This window comes from Marmota monax, unplaced genomic scaffold (assembly GCF_021218885.2).
Source record: "Marmota monax isolate L192 unplaced genomic scaffold, Marmota_monax_Labrador192_F-V1.1 WCK01_AAM20220418_F8-fsc00011, whole genome shotgun sequence".
NCBI lineage: Eukaryota > Metazoa > Chordata > Mammalia > Rodentia > Sciuridae > Marmota > Marmota monax.
This window is the reverse complement of record NW_026693082.1, coordinates 3,272,923-3,297,839: the sequence shown is the minus strand read 5'-3', so window position 1 is coordinate 3,297,839 and position 24,917 is coordinate 3,272,923. Positions and strand designations below refer to the sequence as shown.

Below are 24,917 nucleotides of genomic sequence, written 5' to 3'. Positions count from 1 at the left end.
TAGCATTAAAATGTTAATGACACCAAGTCTATCTGGCTTGAGTACTGAGGGTGAACTATGGCCACTACTCAGTTTGATTTTGGAAATGTCTTAATTGGATACATTCACCACACAGAGATCTCTGCTCTGGTATTACAACCTTAAGCCTGAGTTGGGGTACAGCTCAGTGATAGAGAACCCGCTTAGCGTGCACACAGCCCTGGTAATTCCCAGCACTATAAAACAAACAAAATCCCTTAAGCACATGTTTATTGATGATTACTTAAGTGTTCTGGACCTGCTTCTCCCAGAGGCAGTTAAAACATGCTAAACTGGTATTGCATAAAAAAAAATTTAAAAAAACACACAAGCTTGTGCATTCAGCAAATATAGCCCAGTGAGCAACAGTCAGCTCACTCGCCAGGAGGGGAGCAGGGCATCTTGCTGCCTCTGGGTGAATACAAGCGATGAACATGGAGAAAGTCAATTCCATGGACTTTGGAGAATTTGTGGACGTGTTTGGAAATGTCATTGAAAGATGTCCTCTGATTGCAGCAGCTGTCTGGTCCCAGCGTCCGTTCTTTGACTTGGAAGATTTAGAGAAGCATTTTTTTGCCTTTATAGATGCTCTTCCACAGTCAGGTAAGGCTTCAGTATTGGCACTCAGTATTAGACACAAAAGGATTTCAAATAAGCTTATCAAAATGTTTTTAGAGGGGCTGTGGTTGGTAGTTCAGTGGGAGAGCGCTTGCCTAGCATGTGTGGGGCACTGGGTTCAATCCACATAAAAATAAATAAAATAAAGGTATTTCCAGGCATGTATTTCCTGTAATCTCAGTGGCTTGGGAGGCTGAAGCAGGAGGATTGTGAGTTCAAAGCCAGCTTCAGTAATTTAGCAAGCGTGGCCCTAAGCAACTCAGGGAGACCCTGTCTCTAAATAAAACATGAAAAAAGGCTGGGGATCTGGCTCAATGGTTAAGTGCCCCTGGGTTCAATCCCCAGTAACAGATAAATAGATAGATAGATAGATAGATAGATAGATAGATAGATATAGATAGATAGATAGATAGTATTGTGCCCATCTACAATTTTAAAAAAAATTTTTTTAATCTTTTAGAAGCCAAGCACAGTGGTACATGCCTGAAATCCCAGCAACTCAGGAGGTTGAGGCAGGAAGATCACAAGTTCAAAGCCAGCCTTGGAAATTTAGTGAGACTCTGTCTCAAAATAAAAATATAAAAAAGGGATGGGGATGTAGCTTAGTGGCTAAGCACCCCTAGGTTCAATTCCCGATACCAAATAAATAAATATATAGGTAGATAGATGTAGACATATAGATATCTTAGTCTAGTTGCTTATACTTGCTATATTTAGCTCTTTTTATTAGGTTTAATTAATCAATGTCCTTGGGTTTAGTAAGAAGCTGAGCACTTGCAAGGTGTTAGGCCCAAAGTGGCTTGAAACAACTTACATGAGCTAAGGTAGAGTCACTGTTAAATATTAGACATGGAGGTCACCAGGGGGACCCGGGTGAAAGGCCTCATAGTGATTTAGAGGCCAAAGGTCAGGCCGAGGGCCCACCCCCACTTGGCCACACAGTGTTCACTGTGGCAATGTCCTGTATGTGAGAGAGGTGAGAACAGATACCAGGAAACCTCAGAGGCTAGGGGAAAGAGCAAGTGGCTGACATTTTTACCAGAAAGGGCTAGTTTGGAAGTTACTACTGAGGAAAGAGATTTCATTCAGATCAGGGACTCCCCAGAAGAGTAAGGGGGAAAAGAGGAGAAACTGAGGAAATCCTTCTGGAGAAAGGGAAATGAATTATTGGTTTCTTCTGGGGAGAAAAAGAAAATTGAGGCGTTCCTGGCTATGGACGGGGGAGGAGAGGGGTGGCGGTTTAGGCCAGCCTGCGGGACTGATGGCCAGCTGCGCAGGGATTCGGAGGCCGAGGGTTAGCAGCCCAGGGTGCTCCATACCCTGTGGAGGACCTGACATGCCACAGGGGACGAAGGCCACCTTCACACAGTGGCCTTCCATAGACACCTGGATCCGGGAATGAGACCTGCAGCTCTCCTCTGTCCCATGAAGGAGACCACAGAATTTTGAGATCTGCATGGCCTCCAGTTGTCAGATGAAAGTCTCCAAAATTAGGAACTCAGTTAAGTTCATTTGGGGCACATCTAGGAAGAGCAGAGGCTGATGTTATAAAAATCAAACTGACAGATACATGGGGGCTGTGTTGACATTCACCCACTTCTTGGGGTTTCTTCAAAGTTCTGGCAGCCACAGGCTCAGATGTGAAGAGGACTGACAGACTTGGAGTCCTCTGACCCACACTGAGCAAGGTAACTCTGGCTTCTCAGCTCAAAGCCTGCCAGGTGAGCTGGAAGGAGCAGGGGACTATGGGAGCCCAAGCTCACAACGCCTGACCAGAAAATAAAGGAGGGAAAATGAAAACCTCTTCAGCCTCAGGGGGAAACCACATTGAAAAGGTTTTCATGACATTTTCTATCAGGAGAAGGAAAATCCCAGGATTTGACTTAACACCCCCAAAAAATGGCAGGGCCAAGGAGGGAACATATTAAAATAGAAAGACAGGATGACTCAAGTTTATTAGTCATTGATTTGTCCAGTTATTCAACAAACATTTGAAGTTTATTACTCTATACTTGGAACTTAGATAATAAAATGAAAATATCCCCTTTTTATCTTCTTTCCCACCAACACTCACCCCAAGCTGTTTGACCAGAGGTTCTGTGGGGTGTGGGGCAGGCTGGGGTACTACCTCCCTCCTGAGGCAGGTTTCAATATCCTTCCCGATGGGGTGGAGCCTGTCTTCCAGCTGGTGTTGGAACTCTAGAGCACTCAGTGGGTGGAATATTAAGATTTGATAGAAGTGTGCTCAACAAGTGAACGTAACTATACCTGAGGTGCTGTTGATAGAGGGTGGATCCTAGTATAAACTCTTTCCCTCATGTTTTAACTTCGGTGATTTTAGTATGGGTCAGAGGGACAAAATAGCTGGAGGGAATTCGGGCCAACTGGACTGTTCTTTGCTTCCACAGTAGATAGCTCTTTGAGGGGAACTCCCTGCTTCTCAGCCCTCTCCTGGTGTCCGGGAGGCAGCTGGGAGCAGAACCTCCATGCTGTCCGGGTGGCTGCCTGTATCTAATCATCTTAATGACATTAGATAAGTAATGTTAGCAATGGTGATAATAATAACAGATAGCCTGCATTTATTGAACTTTTACCACTGGTGTATTCCAGGTACTTTTCCAGACACTTTGTATTTGTTAACTGATTCGATCCCTGTAATAATCCTTTAAAATAAGTAGTGCTATTAGAATTGGTTGTCCCATTTTATAGATGAGAAAACTGAGGTAGACACAGAGAGATTAATTTGAATAAGGACACTCAGCTAGAAAGTGGCAGAATTAGGATTCTAATAACTCTCTCATAATTGTCCCAGTGGCTTTTGAAGAAAGAGGCAGAACTGGAGTTAACCCAGTTCCAGTGAATCAGATACAGAATCTAGAAACAGTATCTAAGGGTATTTATTATTCATTCACTAATTAATTCAATTCACATTAATCCTTGGTTTCTCAGACTCCATGTTTTGTTGTTCAAATAGTCAAATAAAACGATCTATTGCACAGTGTGGCAACTATAGTGAATAATAATCTATTGTTACTTGACAGTTGGTTAGAGCACAGGCTTTATTTTATTATAGTCCTGGGGTTTGAACCCAGGGCTTCATGCATGCAAGGTAAGTGCTCTACCATAAAGCTACCTCCCCAGCTTATAGATTTTCGGGGGAGGAGGGGATTGAATTTAGGGGCACTCGACAACTGAGCCATATCCCTAGCCCTGTTTTGTATTTTATTAGAGACAGGTTCTTACTGAGTTGCTTAGCACCTTGCTAAATTGCTGAGTCTGGCTTTGAACTTAAGATCCTCCTGCCTCTGCCTCCCGAGCTGCTGGGATTACAGGCATGCACCACCACCCCCAGCCTAAAGTATATATTTTTAAATGTTTTTAACATCAAAAGGTAAGTATGTGGGCTGGAAATGTAGCTCAGTGGTAGAGTGCTTATCTAGCACGTTAAGGCCCCGGGTTTCATCCCCAGGACCACAAAACCAAAAGAAAACAAAGTAAGTATTTGAGGTAATGGATATGTTAAATAACTTGATTTCAGCATTTCACAATGCATACATATGTCAAACATCAAATTTTTCACCATAATATATACAACATTTATTTGTCAAAAAAATCAAAATGGGATTTATTGCATAGTCTAGCTTTTGCCTTTGGATAGTAAAGAACAAACTGGGTGTAGTAGAAAACTAGAAAAGACCTTAGAGAGATGCATAGGATATGGTAATTTACCTGGTCAATGATTTGTTTTAGGTGATCTAGGAATACCATTGACAGACAACTGAAAATCAATTTCTACAGTAAACTAAAGTTGGCAGTCCATTTAGGTTAGAGATAATGATGATTGGCCAGTAGATGGCAGTACAGGATCAATGTTTGGCTCCTGCCCTACTTGACAAAGCATCCTCTTTAGCCAGTTTCCCTCAACTAGCCTTGAAGGGAAAGGCTTCCCAAACAAGAGGAATGGCTATAGTAGAAGGAGGCAGGTTGAAACACACCCACAACTTGAGCCAATTCAGGACTGATTGGTGTTAAAAATCAAAGAGTGGGCTGGGATGTAGCTCAGTGGTAGAGTTTAGCAACCACAAGGCTCTGGATTCAATCTCTAGCAACCTCCCCACCCCCACCAAAAGCAATAAAATTTTCCTAAGATTTAATTACACAATGATGTGATGTTTCAGAATTAAGTAATGCCATAACTTAATACTTATCAGAGAATAGATTTGTTAAATTAATGAAGCAATTAGATACTAAGATTTCTCTTATATACAGGCTAGAAGAGGTTTAGATCAAGCTATTAAAATGTGTTCATTTGGCCAGGCACCGAGGCACATACCTGTAATCCCAGCTACTCTGCTGAGGCAGGAGGATCTCGAGTTCAAGGTCAGAGCAGGCAACTTAGTGAGACCTTGTCTCAAAAAAAGTGGGGGAGCTGTTGGGGGAATAAATTAACTATAGAGCACCTCTAGTTCAATCCCCAGCAACCCTGAAAACACACAAAATATGTTCATTTGTTTATTTAGTCCAAAAATAAATAAATAATACTCCTCCTCAAGAGTGATATGTTGGCTGATAAATGCTTTCTGAGCGCCCCTTCTGTATGATTCATGCACCATCATGGGCACTGATCAGTGCCTTCAATGGTCTTATATTCTAATGAAGACAGAATTAACATAAATAAATGTGATTCTTTCAGATTCAATAAATCATTAAAAGAAAATATGTATGTTGTAGAAAATAAAGGAGGTCATTCTTAGAAGGTGGAATTTAAATTTAAAACCAAAAGATAAAAAGGAAGCAGTCAAGACACAGAATGAGGTTACTATGGGAAACGGTACCTGGGTTTGGAGTGAATTTGATATTTGCGGGGACACAGAAAGACAGAAGTGATTGGAGAGTTGTGACGAGTGGAGGGATGTGAGGGGAAAGAATCAGACAGGGTCGGATTGTGGAGAGCTTTTCAGGTAAAGAGTTTGGTTTCCTCCATGTGTAGTGAGACACCATCAGGTTTACCTTTTAAAATGGTTGTTGTGTGGGGACCATATCAGGTCCAGGGAGATCAGGTCCAGGGACTGTTGTAGGAGTAAAGTGAGAGATGGGCTTGCTTGGACTACGATTGGGGTAGTAAAGATGGAGAGATGTCACTGAATTTCTAGAACAGATGTTAGAGACAAAAGGATTATTTTTAGTGGATTTGATGGGCAGAGAGGAAGATCAGAAACAAAGACTATTAAGGATAACTCCTAAGTTTTAGTCTGAACAACCGGGTGGTTGGTGGTGCTATTTTCTGAAGCGCTGAAGACCTAGAATTGGGAGGTAGAGATGGAAGTAGGAAGTTTGCTAAGTCTGAGATGCCTAATAACCATTCAAATGAAACTGGTAAGTATTTAGTTGGAACACAGCAAAAAATTCAATGGAAAGCTAGGTGCTAACCTAGATCTATGTGTCACCAAAGAATTGATGGTATTTAAAACCACAGGACTGGATTAGAGCACTTAGTGGGTAAATGGAGAAGGAAAGCACTGAGTCCTGAGTCCTAGAGTACTTCAGTGTAGAGCTGGCAGAGCAGGATCAAAGAAGTGAGGAGAGAGTCAACCATATGATATGTTAAGGAGAAAGAAGAGGATGGACATTAGGCTCTGTGCTCGGGCAAGATGCCTGTCTGTCTTCTGTGATCCTCAGGAATACAGGTTGGTTTGGGGGTGGGACTGGAAGCTTGATAGAATGAATCTGGAAAGAGAAGTGAGAAAGTAGGTCACTAGACAACTCCTTTGAAGAGAGGAAAAGGGGAAGGAGAATTTAGAGGACAAAGGGAATCAAAGGAAGACTTCAGTTTTGTTTATGGGATGAAACATTCTAAAGCATGTTTGGAAAGGATGGGGGTGTACCAACGGATATCTGAAATCGCAGAAGCAAAAGTCTGAGAAAGAAAGGGGGCCCTGGGGCCTTCAAGAACACAAATGGAGGGGTTGGTATTTGATAGAGGGGAAAATCATCTCATGCCAAAAAGTGAGAACACAGTAGTGGGAACAGACTCAGGGAGGCACGTGGACTGCTATGGGACTCTGAGCAATTGTCTGCTGGTCACTGGCCACCCTTGCACCCAACACACACACACTTTCTTCTCCTCTGGGAACAGAGGGTAGGTTATGCCAGGAACTCTTCTATGTGCAGATTCACATCCTGTAGTTCCAGCAATACACATCCACACCTATATCTTTAGAAGTGATAGCCAGTAGCACAATCAGTAGTCCAGAAATTCAGGGGGGAAAAAAGAACAGGCAGCATTAAAGATGTTCTTAGAACCAATTAGGGCATCGGGATGGCCCAGGAGCACCTGGGCATCCCAGGTGGGGGAACCCCCAGGACTGGAGACAGCCCACAGTCTCCAGTCCTCCCCTGGGATTTATGGTAATAGCTGGAGTAACTCTAGGATACTACATTGGTGGGGTTTTGGAGTGAGGAAGGGAGGGTTCTTGCTGCAAACCTATATGAGCTGGTGGACACAATTTTACAGCACAGGAGGGCTCAGTGATTTGGGGCAAGGAAGGTTGAGTCTTGGAGCAGGTCAGGTTGTATTTCTTTGGGGTAGCTCACCATCCCCTGGGGACTCCTCCCAACACCTCTTTCTATTATAGGCAGCTAAAGGATGTGTGTGTGTGTGTGTGTACACACACATGCACACACCTGCATGCTGGTGTTCTGTACATTTCAGTTCCTCTTTTTTCAATCTAATCTGCCTTTTCTCTGCCCTCTTCTCGGTCCCCTTTCTCTTCTCTCCTTTCCTCCCGGCCAGAATAGAAAATACATGCTCAGTCCTAGGCAAACATTAACCCCAGGGCGATGCTTTCAAGATGGGAGATAAATCCGAGGGGAGTGAGAAGCGAGGTGCAAGGGCAAGAAGGGCAAGAGGCAGATCTAGCATTCGGGAGACCGAGCTGCTCCGCCACCTGCAGCTGCTCCCCAAGTGCACTGGGGATCAGGTGCAAGGGGGCTATGGGTGGAAAGACCCCCACCCACTTCCCGAAGCTTGGGCTGGTCCTGGAAAGAGTAATAAATGGGGGGATGGGGAGTTGGAGCCCCCTGACCGACTGCTTCGAAACAGTATGTGAAGAGGAGGTGTCCTGCTGGTCCTGGCAAAGGCTCCATAACTCGCATTTCCTATTTCCGCGCAGCCAGGGTGGTTTGCTGGTCCCGGGACTGGGTGGTCGCGCAGGGTGGATGGGTGGGGGGATCCTGGCGCCGAGCCGCGTGGCGTGGCACGGCCAACCGCGGGCCCAGGGTTGGGCAGCTCCCCCAGGGTGGGGAATTTAACACCCACATTTTCGCACCATCCGGCCAGCCCAGGCTGGACACGGGGAGCAAAGGAGAACTAATCCAGCTTGCAGTGGCCAAGGGGCAGGGCACCCATGGGAGGAGCTGGAAAGCAATGGTGATAGAGAGGTTGGATTATTGTTGAGTTTCCTTTTGAACTCTCTTTAACCTTGCTCGGCAACCAGGCCCCTAAAAAAAACAAACGATTGGGATTTGGGGTGAGGGTCCAGGTGCAGTCCACTGAGTGACATTAGACAGGCCACATAACCCCTCTGAGCCTTCATCCAATACTCTTACTAAAACATTATCCACCCCTCAATTCTTTCTAACCCCCCAAACTTTGGTGCATGATTTGATAGCATAATCCTAACCATGCTTTTATTGGGCAGATACTATACTGTTCGAGAAAGAAGGGGCTACATCATAAATAAAGTTTAAAAAAAATCTCAGCTTTGTCGATATGTAATTTATGAAAGGGTGCATTAAATGGTCCCCATTTCCAATAGAACCGCATACCTATTCCCAGTGCCAAAGGCAGACAATGGCTTTATTGAGATAGGAAGAGCCAGGGACTTCCTGTGGTACCTTGGTCCAGTTCCACTGGGTTTACTACAAGTAATAATAATGACTATTGATGTTTACTAGGCATTAGGCATGTGCTTTGGGTAAATGAATTGTCTCTAATCCTCACAACAACTCGGCAAGTTAGGTGTCATTGCCCTAATTTAACTGATAGTCACTCTCTGCTTACTGTATCTTGCTTAGACAGAGGAATTCTAATTCTCTCTTTGGAGTGCTAAGCGGAAAGATTAGCCAGGGCTCAGAGAAAACGGCTGGGTTAGGAATTGGGATTCCAGGTATTACAGCAGAGTTTCCCAATTTCAGGCCTAAGAGATTAAGAGAAGCTTTATTCCAAGAGAACTCCCGAAGACTCTTAGGAATCTACAGTGGAAGAAGGGGAATAAATCCCTAGCAGAGTGGATGGTGGGTGGCTGTAATTTTCCTAAAAAGAGGAAAGTCACTTGCATTCAAAGGGCTGTGGAATTCCGGTTGGAAATGGGTTTCTTTGCAGCTAATCTCCGAGGCGCTTTGGATGCTGGATTCCAGAAACCCAGGACTCACACTTAGGGTCACAAAATCTTGGGCATTTATTTGCCAAGCCCCATGGATATTATCCCAAGGATCCACCCAGCCCCTGCCTGTTCTCCTTTGGAGCAGAACGAAACTCATTCCAGGGCTTTTTCAGGAAGTCTTCAGGCCCTTGCGTCCGGCCCCTTTCAACATCAAAGCCCCCCTGAGAGCAAAGGACTTTGAAAAGATACGAAATGCTCGGCTCCTTATCGCGTCCCAGCTCTCTCCCAAGCAGGTCGTAAATTCCGAGCCTCCGCGGCCGCCCTTTCTACCCTCCACTCTACTTGCCCCAAGGTCTCAAAGGACAAACTTGTCACTCCCGCCCCGCCCCCGGTCCCGGTGGGGACCGAATGTTGCGGGGACAGAGGGTCGCGAGGTCTGGGGCTTGTGAGAAGGGAGGGTGCAGTGGGTGCCCATGCGCCGCCTGGACGCCACTATCCCGGGACCCGTCTTCCCTCCCTCAGCCTCCTACCGGGCGGGGCGGAGTAGGGGGCTGGATTGGGTCGGCAAGCGGCGACCCCGCGGAGCCAGCAGCCAGAAGCGCTGCGCTTTCTCCCAGCTGCTTGGAGAGGAGCAGGCGCCGTAACACGCTCCCACCGAATGTCTGTTTCTCTCCTCAGGACAGGAGGGCATCCTGCGCTGCCACCCGGACCTGGCGGGTCGCGAGCAGCAGCGGGGCACGCTCACTGCCGAATCGCAGCGGGAACAGAGCAGCGCGGGCTTGACAAGCCTGAGCGCAGAAGAGCGGCAGCAGCTGGAGAAGCTCAACGCGCAGTACCGCGCGCGCTTCGGCTTCCCCTTCGTGCTCGCCGCGCGTCTCAGCGACCGGGCGGCGGTGCCTAGAGAGCTGGAGCGCCGGCTGCACTGCCAGCCAGCGCAGGAGCTGCGCACCGCCCTGGGCGAGGTGAAGAAAATTGGCCACCTGCGCCTTGTCGACCTTCTCGGTGCCGACTCCTCCAGGCTGTAGAAGCTGCGCGAGCTGGGGACCCCCGGACGCCTGGCTGACCCGGCGCTGGGCGCGCTGCGCTGGAGGCTGACTTGGGCCTGGAACGGCGTCCACAAACGCGCACAAAGGAAGTGGAGAATTGAGGCAATCATACGAGTGATGATGAGCCCTGTGTGCACCCACCCACACGTACACGCGTCTCCAAAATATTTAGATAGTTTAGTGCTTTGCCCCGATTTATCCAGCTCACTGCTTCAATTCTTCACCCGCTTTGCCGCTTGCCGACACCACCAGCCTTTGTGGATTCCAAAGCGCTTAACCAGCTCTGGTTGGCTCCCCCACCCTCTCCTGCTAAGCCTGATCTGCAAAGCAAAACGGATGGAAAAGGGATCTTTTATTCCGCAGCGGTTTGTCGGCTTGTTTGTTTTCCTTCTCCCACTTTATTTGCTGCACTTGACATTTACATGTGAGCGGAAGCGACTTTCTCGCTCAGAGGCACCTACTAAGGGGGAGCTGGCAAAGCAAAGCGCCGGCCTTGGTCTGGGGCTCCGGGGAGCTGCAGGAGGGAAGCTGAGGGCCGGCGTTGGAAAGGCGCTTCGTGGGGGCGGGCGCAGTAGCTGCTACTTTAAGGGTAGTGGCGGCGGGAGGGCGAAATGTCTCTAAACTGTACTGGCCTGAAGGTCAGGAGTGGGTGGGCCTCTTGTCTTTCCCGGACGTGGGCCTGGGGCGTGGACTGTCTTCCGAAACCAACAGTTATGAAAATAATAATATTCATTTTGTGTCATGATGGGTATTGTGAACCCCAAGATGAAGGCGGTACCCCCATAGTGTTGATAAAATGGAAGAAATCTGCAGAAATCTTTCCAGGTGGAGTAGGCCTGCTTTGGGGAGCTTGTCGACCTCGGGTTTCAGATTTGAGTTGGGCGGTTCCTTGAACCGGAGGCCAGAACACCCACTGGGGAAGAACATCAGTATCATGCAGAAGGAGCCCACCACTGTTTCCAAACACCACCCCCACACACGTGTCTCTGCACCCCCGTCCCCGAAACAGGCCCCAACAAATATTCCTTAGGAGTATGTTGGCAGAAAACAAACCATCCATGTCCTTCCCAACACAGGCTAGGTAAAAAGGTAAAGGAAGAGTTGGCCCTTTTGAAGACAAGGACTTCCATTAGTGACCGACTTAGTTCAGGGCTTAGCTACAGCAACAAAACAACAAGCACCACCACCACCATCACGGACAACAATAACCTCTTCTCTAAGAAGAGCTGGGCAGTTGCACTCTTGGTTATGCGGCTGATGGTCCACAAAAATAAATTCCTCCAGAAGAACCAGGAGTTTTAGTGAAGGAACCACTACCTGCCATTCCCTCCTCACAGGTGTTCCTTTCTAGTAGTAGGAGTGAAGGTAAGCAAAGCTGGTGGTGGTGGTGGGGGGGGGGGTGTCAGGGAAACGGGTAGCCACCAGCATCCCAGGCCTGAACCACTCCTGGGTGGAGGTGCACCAGGTGCACATCAGGCGGGAGCTTCCAGGACTCGGTTCCTGTAACTCTGGGCCCCCAGGCAAGGTGCTGCACCCTAAGCCTGGAGCTAGACGCCCTCTGGTCAGGGTAAGTTGGGGAATTTCCTAACACACAGGAGGACTGCAGCTTGATGAAGAGGATTTTTTTTTTTTTTTGAACCAGGATCCAAATACCAGAGGTTGGGCCTGAGATTCAGAATAACCCACTGTAGTCCAAGCACTCCGCCCAGCCCTGAGGTGAATCCAAAGCCCTAAAATGCAGAGTCCACTCTCTTTATGTAAATGTGCTCAACCCAAGATGCGAAGAATCCACCCGGGCAAGATTCCCCCAGCGCTATTTTTAGCCAGTGTGACCTGAACTTCTCAGGCACGACCCGCTGTCTCCAGTTACACTATTACATTTCAACAGTTAAAATGTTGCCCGGGAAATTGTTTATTCCCGCGGAAAAAGGGTACGGGTGGAGGCAAACGCTGGATCTGTCTTTTTCGTAGGAGATGGGGGTTATGGGACGAATGCTGACTGCACCAAGCCTCTTCCAAATACACCTGAGCGCTGGCAGCCGTGATGTGGGCGTCGGGCAAGAAAGGGCTGCGGCAAAAGCCATTGTTAATGTCTCTTACTTTCCCCTTTCAGAGCAGCAAGAGGCTGAGGCCGTTTCCGAGTCAGCTGAGACTGCCGAAGTATGGCAGGGCAGTTTTGGGGGTGGGGGCATATCTTGGCTCAAACGCCCTGTGCTTCTGCAGCCCTTCCCTTGGCACAGACGCTTTCCTCTCTCTGGTGCGCAGGATACGGGAGACAAATGCAGGCTGATGGGACTGGGCCACCAACTTGGATCCAAGCGCGCTGGCTCTCCAGCCCTGGTTGCTCAGTGAAGAGACAGCTCCGGGGCGCGCTCAGCAATCGTCAGGGGCAGAAATAATTGGTGCAGGCTCCAGGATGAACAATTACCATCTTGCTTATTAATTCGTTAAAAACAAAACGAAAAGAACCTTGATGGCAACGCTAAGAAGAATTGGAGGGCGAAGATCTGATTTCAATTTTTGTAATCAGACAACCCATTCATGCACACACTCTTAAGAGGTGGGGGCGGTTTCACCAATTTTCACGTCCCTTTAAAATATCAAGCCCCGCAGGCAAATGCTGCGCAAAAAAAAAAAAAACAACGACCTGAGAGAGCAGCTTAGGCTAGGAATTCAGAGCCAAATCCTAGTTACTCACTCACCTCTGTAACTGGGGCCTTTTAAAGAATGTATCTGAAGTGGTGGACTTCTTGGTCTGTACGCCATAGGGGGTCTACAGACGCCGATGTAGGCAGAAAGGAAGCGGGGACAGGCAACACTCACATTCTACACATGACATTTACTCGTTTTAAATTAGACATGAGTCCAGAGAACAGCTATAGGATATCGATTTTTATTTAATAATAAAGACTCCCCCCCGCCAGGAAATGTTTACTGTGATACAAATAGTAGATGGAGACCTTCTTTGACTATTGGAGAAAATCTGGGACAGAATTTATGGAAAATTCACCATTCAATAAACTAATAAACTTCAGTTAGCAGGTGCCTGTGAAAGAAATAAGTAGTATTAGGGAAGTGGTCAGAATTATAACTTCAGAACCTTATTGTTCTAGTACTATTCTGTGTAGGGGATAGGGTAGGGTGGAGAGTTCGGATTCCCTGAATCATGCTGGTTGGTTTTGTATTGGGAATATATTTGCAGGGTGGCATCAGTAGCCATAGTAATAATTAACATCTGTACAGACTGCTGTGGGTAGCAAAGAACACATATTACTAGCTCATTTAAGCTTAGGGACTTGTAAAGCTATGAGACCTTTGGAAAATCACCTAACCTCTCTGGGCTGCAGATTCTCCTTTTTAAAATAGAAGAGTTACACAGACTTAAGACCCTGACTCTCCTAGAGAAAGCAGCTTGTCAATGGGCCTAGTCAATCAAGAAGAGTGGAACATTTATTCTTTCCTCACCAGTCACATAAAACTTACCCTGTAGAGCTTCCTGGGAACAAATTTTCATATGATAAACAAAGGTCATTCGGGCATGAGACAATGGTGAGTGAACAAATGCTAATTGAAGGCCCTCCATGCCAAAGCCAGGTGGTAACATTTGGCTGAAGCAGACCGGGAGAGATGCTGGTTCTCGCCAGCATCAATCAGTTCTGTTGGGATGGAAGCCTGGGGTCCCTAGGGGGCACCAATCTATAAGACTCCCCGCCCCCGCACAAGGCCCTCTGTATCAGGGATTTAAATCTTTCTCTGTGTTCATCTACCAGACAGAATGACAGTGTATTATACAATTGTACAATGTCCACAGACCCTAATTTCAGAACAAAGGAAGAAAATGGGCAACTACTAGTTATTTGGATAACTTATACTCAATGAGCAAAACCAAATTTCTGTATCCAACTATTACCCCCTCTCTTGAGGCTTTTTAATTTTCTTTTGATCCTCTGACCATGAGAATATATTTTTAACAGAGAAGCAGGGGGAAACATGTATTCCCTGTCAATAATCAGAAAACTTAGTAATCCCTCAAAGAGAAGTGTGATACAGCTCTGTGTCCTCCTGTGATCTTGCTTAGATGCGATACAACTGTAGTCTACAATGACCTCACATGAATTCAGGAACTTTTCCTCAGGTAGACAGAACCAGGCACCCAGAATGCTTAGCAAGAAAATAGTCTTCACTCTGTAGGGTGAGGGCCACATCTGCTCCTGTGAGTGAAGCCCAGGCAGCTGTGGGCAGCTGCGGCCCCTCCCTTCTGTTCAGGATGAACGTGTTTGGCTCCATTGTGGCCTGATGGGGCTGGACAGGTGGTGGACTCTGGGGAGGCCCTACAGAAAGGACACTGTTATTGATTTCCTTCCCTGAGATGTTAGCTGAGTGGGCTGTGACAGGGCAGGGTGGGGTTGTTGGGGGTCAAATCGTCCATTATTGAGTCTTTCTTTGTGTGAGTGATTGTTGATTGAATGAAATGGCTGAAAGTCTCCCTAAACTCACAATTAAGTAGAGATTGAACAGGTTATTTTTTTTTTCCCATAGCACTATAGACTGCCCAACTGAATAATTTCACCAGAATACATTCTCTTCCTTCTCACTCTTTCTAAATTCTCCTGGGAATTCAGGTCAATATGGGGAGAAGGTTCCTAGTGTGGGAAGAAGAGGAGTTTTGGAAGGGCTTCATTCTATGAATAATTTCCTTGATCTAAAAGAGATTCAGAAAGTAGACTTGTGCTGAGGTGAATTCAAACGGCCTGCCCTATCAGGATTATGTGGGCCATTGGGCTTCCCAGTCTCTAGGAGCTACAAATACTGGGCAGAGCAGGATCCCCTTAGCAGGAGCAAACACTGGGGACCTTTGAGCAGGGAGGGAGCTGTGTCAATGATCTGTGGATTTAAGGAGTGTCTCATCTGCCTGGTAGGGCAACCCGCCCCTTCCGGCAGCTTCCTGCTCCCCATCCCCCTCTGGAGCCCCTTCCAGTGGGGATCCTAGAAGCTGGGTTCCTCTTCAAGGAATGTGAAATGGCCTCTATATCATTAGAGGGAAAAAAAAAAAGACATCCCTTTGATAACCTGGTGGGGCTGCCCTACCCATCTTCCAGTTGCTTTATTTACCTGGATCTCTTTCTTCCCACCCTCTCTTGCCCTTAGAAGTCAGCTCTGGCTGTGGCTCTGTGTGCTTGCAGCCTCAGCCCCAGCCCAATTCCAGCCCCAAGCTTCCTGAACAAGTTCACCTTCTGCAGAGTGATTGCCGCGGGCTTCTTTGACCCCACATTGGATGGATGATAGAGAGATACAGAATGGAAGGGAGTCTCCAACTACAGGAGTAGGGTTGGGAAGGCCCTTCCCAGTCCCTTCTTGGGTATTCTCACCTAGGCCAGAGAGCTCTTAAGAAGTTGCCGAGCACTTTGGGCCCCCAAATAAGAAAGTCTAGAATAGGATCATAATGCAGGTGGCCCTGTATTCACCAGGGCCATAGGCCTGCATTCCGAGGCTGGAGAACTGCCCCAGTCTAGAGTGGGCCTCTAGAGGACAGGCAAGAACCCCCAACTTGCTAACCTGCTGGGGTTGTGTATATATAAGACACCCAGGCTTCTTTATCATCTGCCAACTTCTATAGATGCCAGGACTGATTCTACAACCCTGTTTCTTCAGGGGACCCAGCTGGGCCCTCTTGGCAAAGAGGGGAACACGAAATTGGGGGAACACTTTCACTCAGAGGAGATTATCAAAGACATCATTTACCATCTCCTTTCCCCTCACCAAACAATCCAGACCTTAGGATTGTAGGCAGGATCATGTTAATGCCAGAGAAGCCTTTTTTTTTTTTTTTTTGGCCATGAATGAAAGTATTGGTTTTCATCATGGTTGCCTTTCTTGGGCTCAAGCACTCTAAATCTTAGGTTTCTCTGTGGCTTCTCCAGCTCTGTGATCCCAAGTTGACCCACTAGAGCCAGAGCAACCCTAGTTGCTCCCAAAGCAGTTGGGTGCACAGGCTGGAGCCCTTTCTCCAGGGCAGAGCACAGAGACACAGCTGGAAAATGGGGACAATTAGCCAGCAGCCGGCGGCCGAGGTCATAAAAACTCAGGAAGCGGCCACCACAGGGCCCAGGGAATGGCTGTCCCTAATAAAGCGATTGTTCCAAAGAATGCCAACATTCCGAAGATACAGACTTGCCTCAGCCTGGGCTTCCAGAGCTCAAGCCTGGGAGGGGGTCAAGAGGGACGGAAAGGGGAATTGTACCCAGGAAGAGGAGGAAGATCTTTACTAGATCAAAAGTCTGCAGTGCCCACCACTTAACCTCCCACATTCCTGCCCCATCAGGACTGTGAAAACATCCCTTTCTGTCTTTGCCTGGATTAGGTTTCTGTAATGGGGTTTGCAATTTAATTCTGACTTTATTTCTTGTGAAGTGAAATGGCACTTGGTTGTCCCAGTCAGGCTTTTGGGAAGTCCTCCAGGAGGACCAAGTGGCAGCTCCTACCTCTTGGGAATACAGCACCTGACTCCTGCATAACCTTGACACCCCCACTTTTAACCTTCTTCCTGACAAAACTCAAAAACACTGGAGGAACCAGAAAGCACAGGTTCCTGCACCCCTAGGCTAGTTCTAATAGTGCTTTGGTCTCTTAACTAGATGGCTTGGTGATTGTCACCTGAATGAGGAGGGTAATGACACCAGCTTTGTCTCTGATCGCGGGAGATGTGAGAATCAAGGAAGATAAAGGACACTGGAAAGTGCTCTAGAGATGAAGGGAATAGTGACAAATATCTGAGAGAACCAACAATTGCAGGTGTTCAGGAACAAGAGCCGGCAGCCTACTTGGGTTCCCAGGGAACGCAACACTGGGCAGTCAGCTGCCTCGCTTTGTCCTTATACCCAAGCCTTGCAGCAAAGCTAATTCTCAGAGAGGAGGCAAATGACCACCAATGGTGCTCTCCAAATTATTGCTAAAATGGAGATGGAAATGGGTGGAAGCCTATTCCTGCTACCTCTGTACTCCTGTCTCATTAGTTCCTGATCCTGACCTCAACACTCCTGTCCCCAAATGGCCATTTCCAGATCTGGGCCCTCTGGCCACAGTGCTCCCTAATTGAAGAGGAATTCCTTCTCAGCCTTTGTGCCCTCGGAGCTTTTCATTAGCAATAACTAATAACGGCCCTGGGTTGCCTTCCCATTCCCTGGAGATGAGAAACAGAATGTTTTACTTTGTAAAGGGGAAAGGATTTTTAAGACAGATATGATGTAAGACACAAATACAAAGGTATGTATTAGCAGAAACTCTGGACTCCTTTTTTCCTTGATTTTTAGCCACTTACTTTAAAATAATAAACATATGAGTGTACGTCGCTGAATTTTCACAAAACCTACACACCATGAAATCAGTACTTTGTTCAAGAAATAGAAAGTTACCAACACGCTGGCCTCCCCCTCCAGATTTCCCTCCAATTACTGCCCTCCAAGGCAAACACTAGCCAAACTTCTACCACAGGCTCATTGGTTTAAGTTAAGACGTTTGATTCTTGAATATTGTTTTAATGAAATGCTTTAACAATTCAAATCCAAAACGTAAGATGAGTTCGAAGACTCAGCCTAATTTATCTTCTGTGGAGGGCGAGCAACTTCATTTGGTAAGAAAATAAATAATTAGCAGTGATAGTTGCTTGGGGCAGCAGCTATCCAGGCCAGGGGTGCAGGGCGAGAAGGAATCGGCCCTTCTTTTAGGGCTCCGCTCCTCATCCCATTGGTTGGTCAGAAATGTTCTCATCAAAGCAATGGCTTTTTATTTTTTTTCTTTTCTTTTTGGGACAGGAGTTTCTTGATCGCCCTCCTCCTGGCGAATGCATAAACAAGACTGCTCCTGTCTGTAAACCCAGATTCCCACAAGATAGCTCTTTCTCTCCCCCTGGCTTTGGCAAGTCTCTTGATTTCATTCTTTGAACCTGTGATTGGAGGTTAAAGTGCGCCAGGTTGGAAGGAGGAAGCTCTCAACAATAAAGGTTTGAATATTTAGCTGTGATCAGGAGCTGCTCTCTCGCGAGTTCCCCCGCCCCTTATCTTTTAAAATGCAAATCGGGTTTGGGGGGGTTGTGCGCAGAATGAGCGTTGCGCCTCGACGTCTCCTGCCATTGGTGTCTGTGTCATTACTAATAGAGTCTTGTAAACACTCGTTAATCACGTAAGGCCGCCGGCCTGGGGCTCCGCACGCCAGCCTGTGGCGGGTCTTCCCCGCCTCTGCTGCCTAGTGGGAAGGAGGTGGGAGGAAAGAAGGAAAAAGAGAGGAAGGGAGGAGGCAGGCCAAAGGGAAGGACCGCCTCAGAGGCAGAAGCGCCGCGAGGAGCCAGTGGAGCACTGCGCGGCTGGGGCGCAGCCACCCGAGGTTTCTCTTGCCCCCACACCCTTTCCCTATCGCCCCTTCCACCCCCACCCCCGGCAACCTTCAGCGTTCCTCCCTAGGCAGTATGGTGAGGTCTGCTCTCAGGCCCTCGCCACCATGTACGTGAGCTACCTTCTGGACAAGGACGTGAGCATGTACCCCAGCTCCGTGCGCCACTCTGGTGGCCTCAACCTGGCACCGCAGAACTTCGTCAGCCCCCCGCAGTACCCGGACTATGGTGGTTACCACGTGGCGGCCGCGGCCGCTGCAGCCGCGAACTTGGACAGCGCTCAGTCCCCGGGGCCGTCCTGGCCGGCAGCATACGGTGCCCCGCTACGAGAGGACTGGAACGGCTACGCGCCAGGAGGCGCAGCGGCTGCAGCTAACGCGGTTGCCCACGGCCTCAACGGGGGCTCCCCGGCCGCCGCTATGGGCTACAGTAGCCCTGCCGACTACCACCCGCACCATCACCCGCATCACCACCCGCACCACCCTGCCGCCGCGCCTTCCTGCGCCTCGGGGTTGCTGCAGACGCTTAACCCGGGCCCTCCCGGGCCCGCCGCCACAGCCGCTGCGGAGCAGCTGTCCCCAGGCGGCCAGCGGCGAAACCTGTGCGAGTGGATGCGGAAGCCAGCGCAACCGTCCCTCGGAAGCCAAGGTAAGCTGTGGCGGCGCCCTACCCAAGGGCCCTGGGAAGGCGCGCGCCCAGCGACGGCCGCTGGGAGGGCCCTGCGACCAGGGCTCACAGAGGCATCCCAGGCTATCTGGGAGCTTAGGGCCCGGACAGGGAGAGGGAACAAGTTCAGGGAGGCTCCGGGGGCTTCACTGGCTGCTGCTCCTGGGAATGGATATTTGGGGGTCTCACCACCCTGGGTTCAATTTAGGGCAGAAGAAAGGCTTCCTCTTTCCAAGAATTCCTCATTCACAACCGCGGGACACCTTTGGGAAGATCCCGCCAATGTTGGCGTGAGCAAGACATCGCTCACTTGCTGCCTCCTGCACTCCTTGAGCAGCTCCTGGCCGCCGAGAAGGAGCTTTGGACTCCCCGCGGGCCGTATCTACACAATCTCTCCCCGTGCCGTTCTCCCCCATCCAAGCCGCCCCAAAAGAGAGGCGGGTGGAAAGAAAGGGCGGCGAGGCTGCATGTGGGGCCACGTTTGGCTATTTAGGCCAATTCGAGGGGTTGGAGCTACAGAGAGCAGAGGGACCGAGAAAGCTGCTGTCGCCGGAAGAAGGTGCTGACCTGGCGCGCCCAGGTCCCTGAACCTTTGGTCTACAAAGGGATTATTCAAGAAAGAACCTGCGGGAGTCCTCTTGTGTCTGCGGAAAGAGCAAGAAAAGGGGGAGAAAATGCTGGTGCGATTCAACCGCTGCCCCAGACAGGGGTCATTCTTCCTGAACCTTTCAAGGATGTTGTGTGTGTGTGTGTGTGTGTGTGTGTGTGTGTGTGTTTCTCTTCAAGACACAAGAGAAGTTCCCTCAAAGACCCTACGTTTGCCAGGATGTTGGAATGTGTGTGGAGAGGGAAGGAAGTGACAATAGGAGTGATGGGGGGTCTTATTCGAGTCTCTTTACGCGGTGAAGTCTTCCCCAGCTCTGAGCGCTTCCGCTTTTCCCGCTTCCCTTCTTGTTGGCCCAGCTGGCCCGCATTGCAGGTTATGGCCACTTTGCAGAGGTTTATAGCCAATTACAACCGTATAAATCAGAGCGCCCGTTGGGGGCTGTCTTTGAACATCGACTTCTGCGTCACTGTGCTCACGCTGGGAGCGCCCGGTTGGGAAATGCCGCGGAGTGAGATCAGCTTTGGGTGGGCTTCAGAGCCTTGGTGTTGTCCTTTCCCCAAGAGGAGGCGCCCTTGTCCTAGCACCGGCTCATCTCAGACCCGCGCTTCCCCAAACCCTCTTCCTACGGAGCCTGCTAGGGGTGCAGTTGGCTAGGGTCACCTGCGGTCTAAGAAGACCCGGTGCGTGTCGGGGGAGAGTGGCGGTGGGGCCAGGGTCGGATGCGGGGGTGGGGAGGGAAAGCCGCAGGAGCCCAGGCCGCGGGGTCAGCAGATGAGAGGCCGCTGTGAAGTCCTGCGCGGAGGTGGCAAGGCCGCGGTCGGCGCCGGGCGCCCTTGTGATGTTAATGTGGGGAGGCTGCGGCCCCGGGCCGAAGCCCGACTCCTCTGCGGAGCGTCATCTGTCAAGGGGCGGAGGGGGGTGGGTACGCGGCCCGGCCGGCTTTGATATACACCTTCCCAGCCCTGCCATTGTCTCTTTTAGGGCCCGGAAAGAGGGTGGTGACTTTCGCAGTCAATAATGAATTCTGACAAGTCCCTCTCATCCCTCCCCCTTTTCAGCCCCCCTCCTTGGTTCCCAGGGGGTGCGGGGCGCCTCCAAGGCTCTTGGGGCGCGGGCCTCAGAGCACACCGGGTCCTGGTCACCGCGTTCCCCCGCCCGCCCCGGACACTGAAAGGGCAGCACCCGAACAAAGGCCACTCCGAGGCACCCCAAGGCGAGTATCGCTCCTGGGGTGTTCGGCTGGGGGAAATATCCTGTGCCCGGCTCCCCAGGCCTGACGTGTCCTTTATTTTCTAAGCGGGCTCCAGTACCAGCCCTGTCTTATCTGTGCCTTATCTAGTCTGATTCTCTTTCCTCCTCTGAGCAAAGGGATTGTACCAAGGGCAGAAGCCCTGGGTTTCAGGCGGTAGGTAATGCGTGTGAATGCTCCCACCACGTACGAGGCTCCCGGCGCCCGGGACGTGTTAGTTCCCTTAGCAGGCGCGGGGTCGGGCTCCCAGCGCCCATTCAAATGCGCCTGCCGGGCAGTGTTTATGTTAATGCGCCTGGCGGGGAGGGGGATGAAAGCTGGCCGCCATTTGCTCAGTAGTGGTAATTCAAACAGAATGCGGTTGTTATTAAGGCATTGAAAGGGCTTTTCTTTGATAAGATCGCCTTGTCCTGCATTGTTTGTGGCTGTGTTCCCCTTTCAGCGGCTGGGGGAGCTCCCTCTGATCCCGCCTGTATCTTCCCAGGGCGCTTTTGTTGTGGTTTGCAAAGGGTTTTACCTGAACAAAGTCGGCCTGTGGGGCATTAAACACCTCCAAAGGCAACTCCCAGACCCTTTAGATCTTCCTGTACGACTGGGCACTGGGAGATTGAACCTGTTCAGCTGCAAGACCACCCCGACCTGGGACCCAGTCAGAGAAAAAACAGCTCCTGGCCAGGGATGGGACAAGAGCCGACCCAGGACAGACTCAATGGAGACGCCAGGCTCTGGCCTGCTCCCACAGCAGCGACACTATTTGTCAAGGCCCTCCAGTAAAACAATCAACCCAAGATTTAATATGTTGACTCAATCCAATGATCATAGATCACTGGTCAGAATAGCTCTAGTGGGGTTTGCAGTAGGAATAAATGGAGGATTAAGAAAGAAAAACTACCCAAGGCTAGACCTGGTTCCAGCAGGTATATTATCCCCAGCTGGAGCAATGATCCACCCGCCAGCATAGGTTACTGCCAGAGCCCAACTCAGAATTTGTTTGGAAGATCTGATATGTCTGCAAGATGATTCTGATGACTTGAAGGAAACTGTCAGCTCCTGCACCCCTCTTTCCATTTGTAGTAAAACATACTAACCCTTATTCCACAACACATAGAACCCCAACTGTTTCCAGATGGGATGCTGGTCTCTGGTAGGTCTGATAATCTGGATATTCCTAGAGTCTGGCCACTCCCCCCACCTTCCTTTGGTGCCAAATTTATTCTAGTACTATATTTGGTTTTTCAAAATGGTAAGCTGGGCTGGGTTCTGCTATCTTCTCTGTATGTGAAGTTTTAGTTTTTCTTAATTTTTAAAAACCACTTAACCCCAAGGTTAGTTTAGTTGCCCTGCTAGCCTCACACACTCCCTTTCCCCCAGGATCCTCTGGGGTGGGGGTGCCTTGTCAGACTTGGCAGGAACCAGCCAAACCCTCGGCCTCCCAGGGCGGTGGAGGAAGAGAAATGGCCCCCGGGTTAGGGAGGTTTGTCATTACCTATGACTGATGAGCTGCTTTGTGGTTCTCAGCCCTAACTTCTCCTTCCTGCACAGTGAAAACCAGGACGAAAGACAAATACCGAGTGGTGTACACGGACCACCAGCGGCTGGAGCTGGAGAAGGAGTTTCACTACAGTCGCTACATCACCATTCGGAGGAAAGCCGAGCTGGCTGCCACACTGGGGCTCTCTGAGAGACAGGTGGGAATCACCCTGTTCTTGCAGGCCTGGCTGCTGCTTGGGGGAGACCTTGAGATTGAATTAGCCTGGCCAAGTGTCCACTAAGTTCTGTGGGATAAAAGAGCATTTGCATTTTGAATGCTTTTCTTAAAGGTTTCCTTCTACCTCTGGCTATATTTTCTAATGTGGTTGAATTTTTTTTTTCTATTTTGAGAGCTCCTGAGAGGTGCAAGAAAAAGCCAAGAACATTACTTTAATCTTGAATTCCAGTTGGGCAATCAAGATCTATCAAGACCAGTTTTTTTGTGTGTGCCCAGAATTAGAAAAAAAAAAAAGAGCCCAGTCTCTGCTCATAAAAACTAGAGGGATTGACTTATGAACACTCTCTATAGTCTACAAAGCAAAGCGAAACAAAACAAAAAGCAGGCCAAACTCATAGCCAGGAAACTCCACATTAAATTTCATTTTCAGCTCCAAGGTGAGGAATATTACAGTTCAGTTTAGCTATAAAAGGCAAAGGTTGTCATGTGAAGTATACCCAGCACCGGCCTCCTTGTGCTTGTATAGGGAAGGACTTGTAGCAAGTTTCTGTTTTCCTTGGTTTGGGGACTCTATACTTTACCAGTAAAGATTCCTTTGGAAAGAAAAGTGGGGAGCAAGAAAGGAGGAGGACTCTTCTCTTGAGGCTGAGTTGGGTGTGGAAATGGTTCCAGGGTTGAACTGTTAGGGAGATATCCAATGAAACTTCTAGAAGAGTCTGGGGCTCTTTCATTGGAGAGGAAGATATTAGTGTCCGGTTCCTCTTTTCCTTCACATCTTCTTTTTTGCTCCACCTAGGTTAAAATTTGGTTTCAGAATCGCAGAGCAAAGGAAAGGAAAATCAACAAGAAGAAGTTACAGCAACAGCAGCAGCAGCAGCCCCAGCCGCCTCCCCAACAGCCTCCCCAGCCACAGCCGGGACCTCTGAGAAGTGTCCCGGAGCCCTTGAGTCCTGTGTCTTCCCTCCAAGGCTCAGTGCCTGGCCCTGTCCCTGGGGTTCTGGGGCCAGCTGGGGGGGTGTTAAACCCCACTGTCACCCAGTGACCCCAGTGGTCTGCGGTGGCCCCAGAGCAATTCCAGGCTGAGCCAGGAGGAGCATGGACTCCGCTAGCATCCTCAGAAGAGACCCCTTCCTTCCCACCTACAAACATAACCTACAAATCTAGCTCTCAGAGGAAAATTGGGAGCCAAGAGTAAAGACAAATGGGATTGGGGGGCCTCAAGGAAGACATCTTCCCGATTTTTTACTTTTTCCCCTCTGACTTTTTTGTCAGTGAGGATATAGGAAATGATCACTGAGGCTTCACTTGGTACTGACAGAAGTATTGCCTGGACTGGCTACGGTGACCAAGCCTTCAGTCCTTTCTGTCCCAGCGCTTTGCCTCCAGAATCTGTGGGAGGCCTCTCTTATTGGAGCTGAGGGGAGAGAGGGGACCAGCAACACTTGGAGCCAAGATGGCTATTTCCTGCTCAATGCCTTCCAAGAACCAGCTGGCCCTCCTGCCTCAGGGGCAGGCACAATTTAAACTGCAGAAGCCAGAGGCAGCTAAGATAGAAAGCTGGACTGACCAAAGACTGCAGAACCCCCAGGTGGTCTGTGTCTTTCTTCTCCTCCCTTCCCAGACCAGGAAAGGCTTAGCTGGTGCGTGTGAGTGTGTGGTGTGTGTGTGGGGGGGGTGGTGGTGGGGAGTGGACTCCAGGCATAATGTGGGAGGCCCCGCCCAGGGCCTTGTTTAGAAAGCCTGTCACCAGAGCTTCTCTGGGCTGAATGTATGTCAGTGCTATAAATGCCAGAGCCAACCTGGACTTCCTGTCATTTTCACAATCTTGGGGCTGATGAAGAAGGGGAGTTTTTTTGTTGTTGTTGTTGTTGCTGTTGTTTGGGTTGTTGGTCTGTGTAACATCCAAGTCAGCCTTTTAAAAGCCTTCTGGATCCATGGGGAGAGAAGTGATATGGTGAAGGGAAGGGGGTATCTGAACACAGCTGAAGTTTTCTAAAAAGGAAAAGAAAAAAAAGATAAATGAACTTTTCAGATTTCAGATTTTGTAATTGATTTTCTTTAGAATTGGATGAAATTATTGTTTTCTAAGAAATGAAATACCTTATCTGTTGCAAGCCAAAAGTTAAAAAAAAAAAAAAAAATCAGGGAGAGTGTGGAGAAGGTTATCTGGGCAACCTCTCTTTACCCGGGAGCGTCAGAAGCCTGAGGGTGAAGGTACTGAGACCTTCCCTGCCC

General features: G+C 49.1%; 2 protein-coding genes across 3 annotated transcripts; both read left to right on the top strand.

The window, feature by feature from the left end:
* Window positions 1-340: 340 nt before the first annotated feature.
* Window positions 341-10,428, top strand: Urad (ureidoimidazoline (2-oxo-4-hydroxy-4-carboxy-5-) decarboxylase). The gene is made up of 2 exons (XM_046454329.1): window positions 341-621; window positions 9,699-10,428. Exons 1-2 carry the CDS (start codon window positions 447-449, stop codon window positions 10,043-10,045), a joined length of 522 nt encoding a protein of 173 aa, XP_046310285.1. The 5' UTR covers window positions 341-446; the 3' UTR covers window positions 10,046-10,428.
* Window positions 10,429-18,386: 7,958 nt separating this feature from the next.
* On the top strand, window positions 18,387-24,670 carry Cdx2 (caudal type homeobox 2). 2 transcript variants are annotated; one of them, XM_046454256.1, is made up of 3 exons: window positions 18,387-19,100; window positions 22,517-22,662; window positions 23,479-24,670. In XM_046454256.1, the coding sequence occupies exons 1-3, from the start codon at window positions 18,560-18,562 to the stop codon at window positions 23,722-23,724; spliced, it is 933 nt and encodes a 310-aa protein (XP_046310212.1). In that variant the 5' UTR covers window positions 18,387-18,559; the 3' UTR covers window positions 23,725-24,670. The 2 variants fall into 2 exon arrangements, with proteins under 2 accessions (XP_046310212.1, XP_046310213.1); XM_046454257.2 differs by having other exon boundaries at window positions 22,517-22,676; window positions 23,479-23,717.
* Window positions 24,671-24,917: the final 247 nt, after the last annotated feature.

Excerpts from the sequence above, each read along its gene's own strand:
- Urad (XM_046454329.1), top strand. The coding sequence starts at position 447 with ATGAACATGGAGAAAGTCAATTCCATGGACTTTGGAGAATTTGTGGAC. Across the intron at positions 622-9,698 it reads AGATGCTCTTCCACAGTCAG|GACAGGAGGGCATCCTGCGC; the intron begins GTAAGGCTTCAG and ends TTCTCTCCTCAG.
- Cdx2 (XM_046454256.1), top strand. The coding sequence starts at position 18,560 with ATGTACGTGAGCTACCTTCTGGACAAGGACGTGAGCATGTACCCCAGC. Across the intron at positions 19,101-22,516 it reads ACCGTCCCTCGGAAGCCAAG|TGAAAACCAGGACGAAAGAC; the intron begins GTAAGCTGTGGC and ends CTTCCTGCACAG. Across the intron at positions 22,663-23,478 it reads TGGGGCTCTCTGAGAGACAG|GTTAAAATTTGGTTTCAGAA; the intron begins GTGGGAATCACC and ends TGCTCCACCTAG.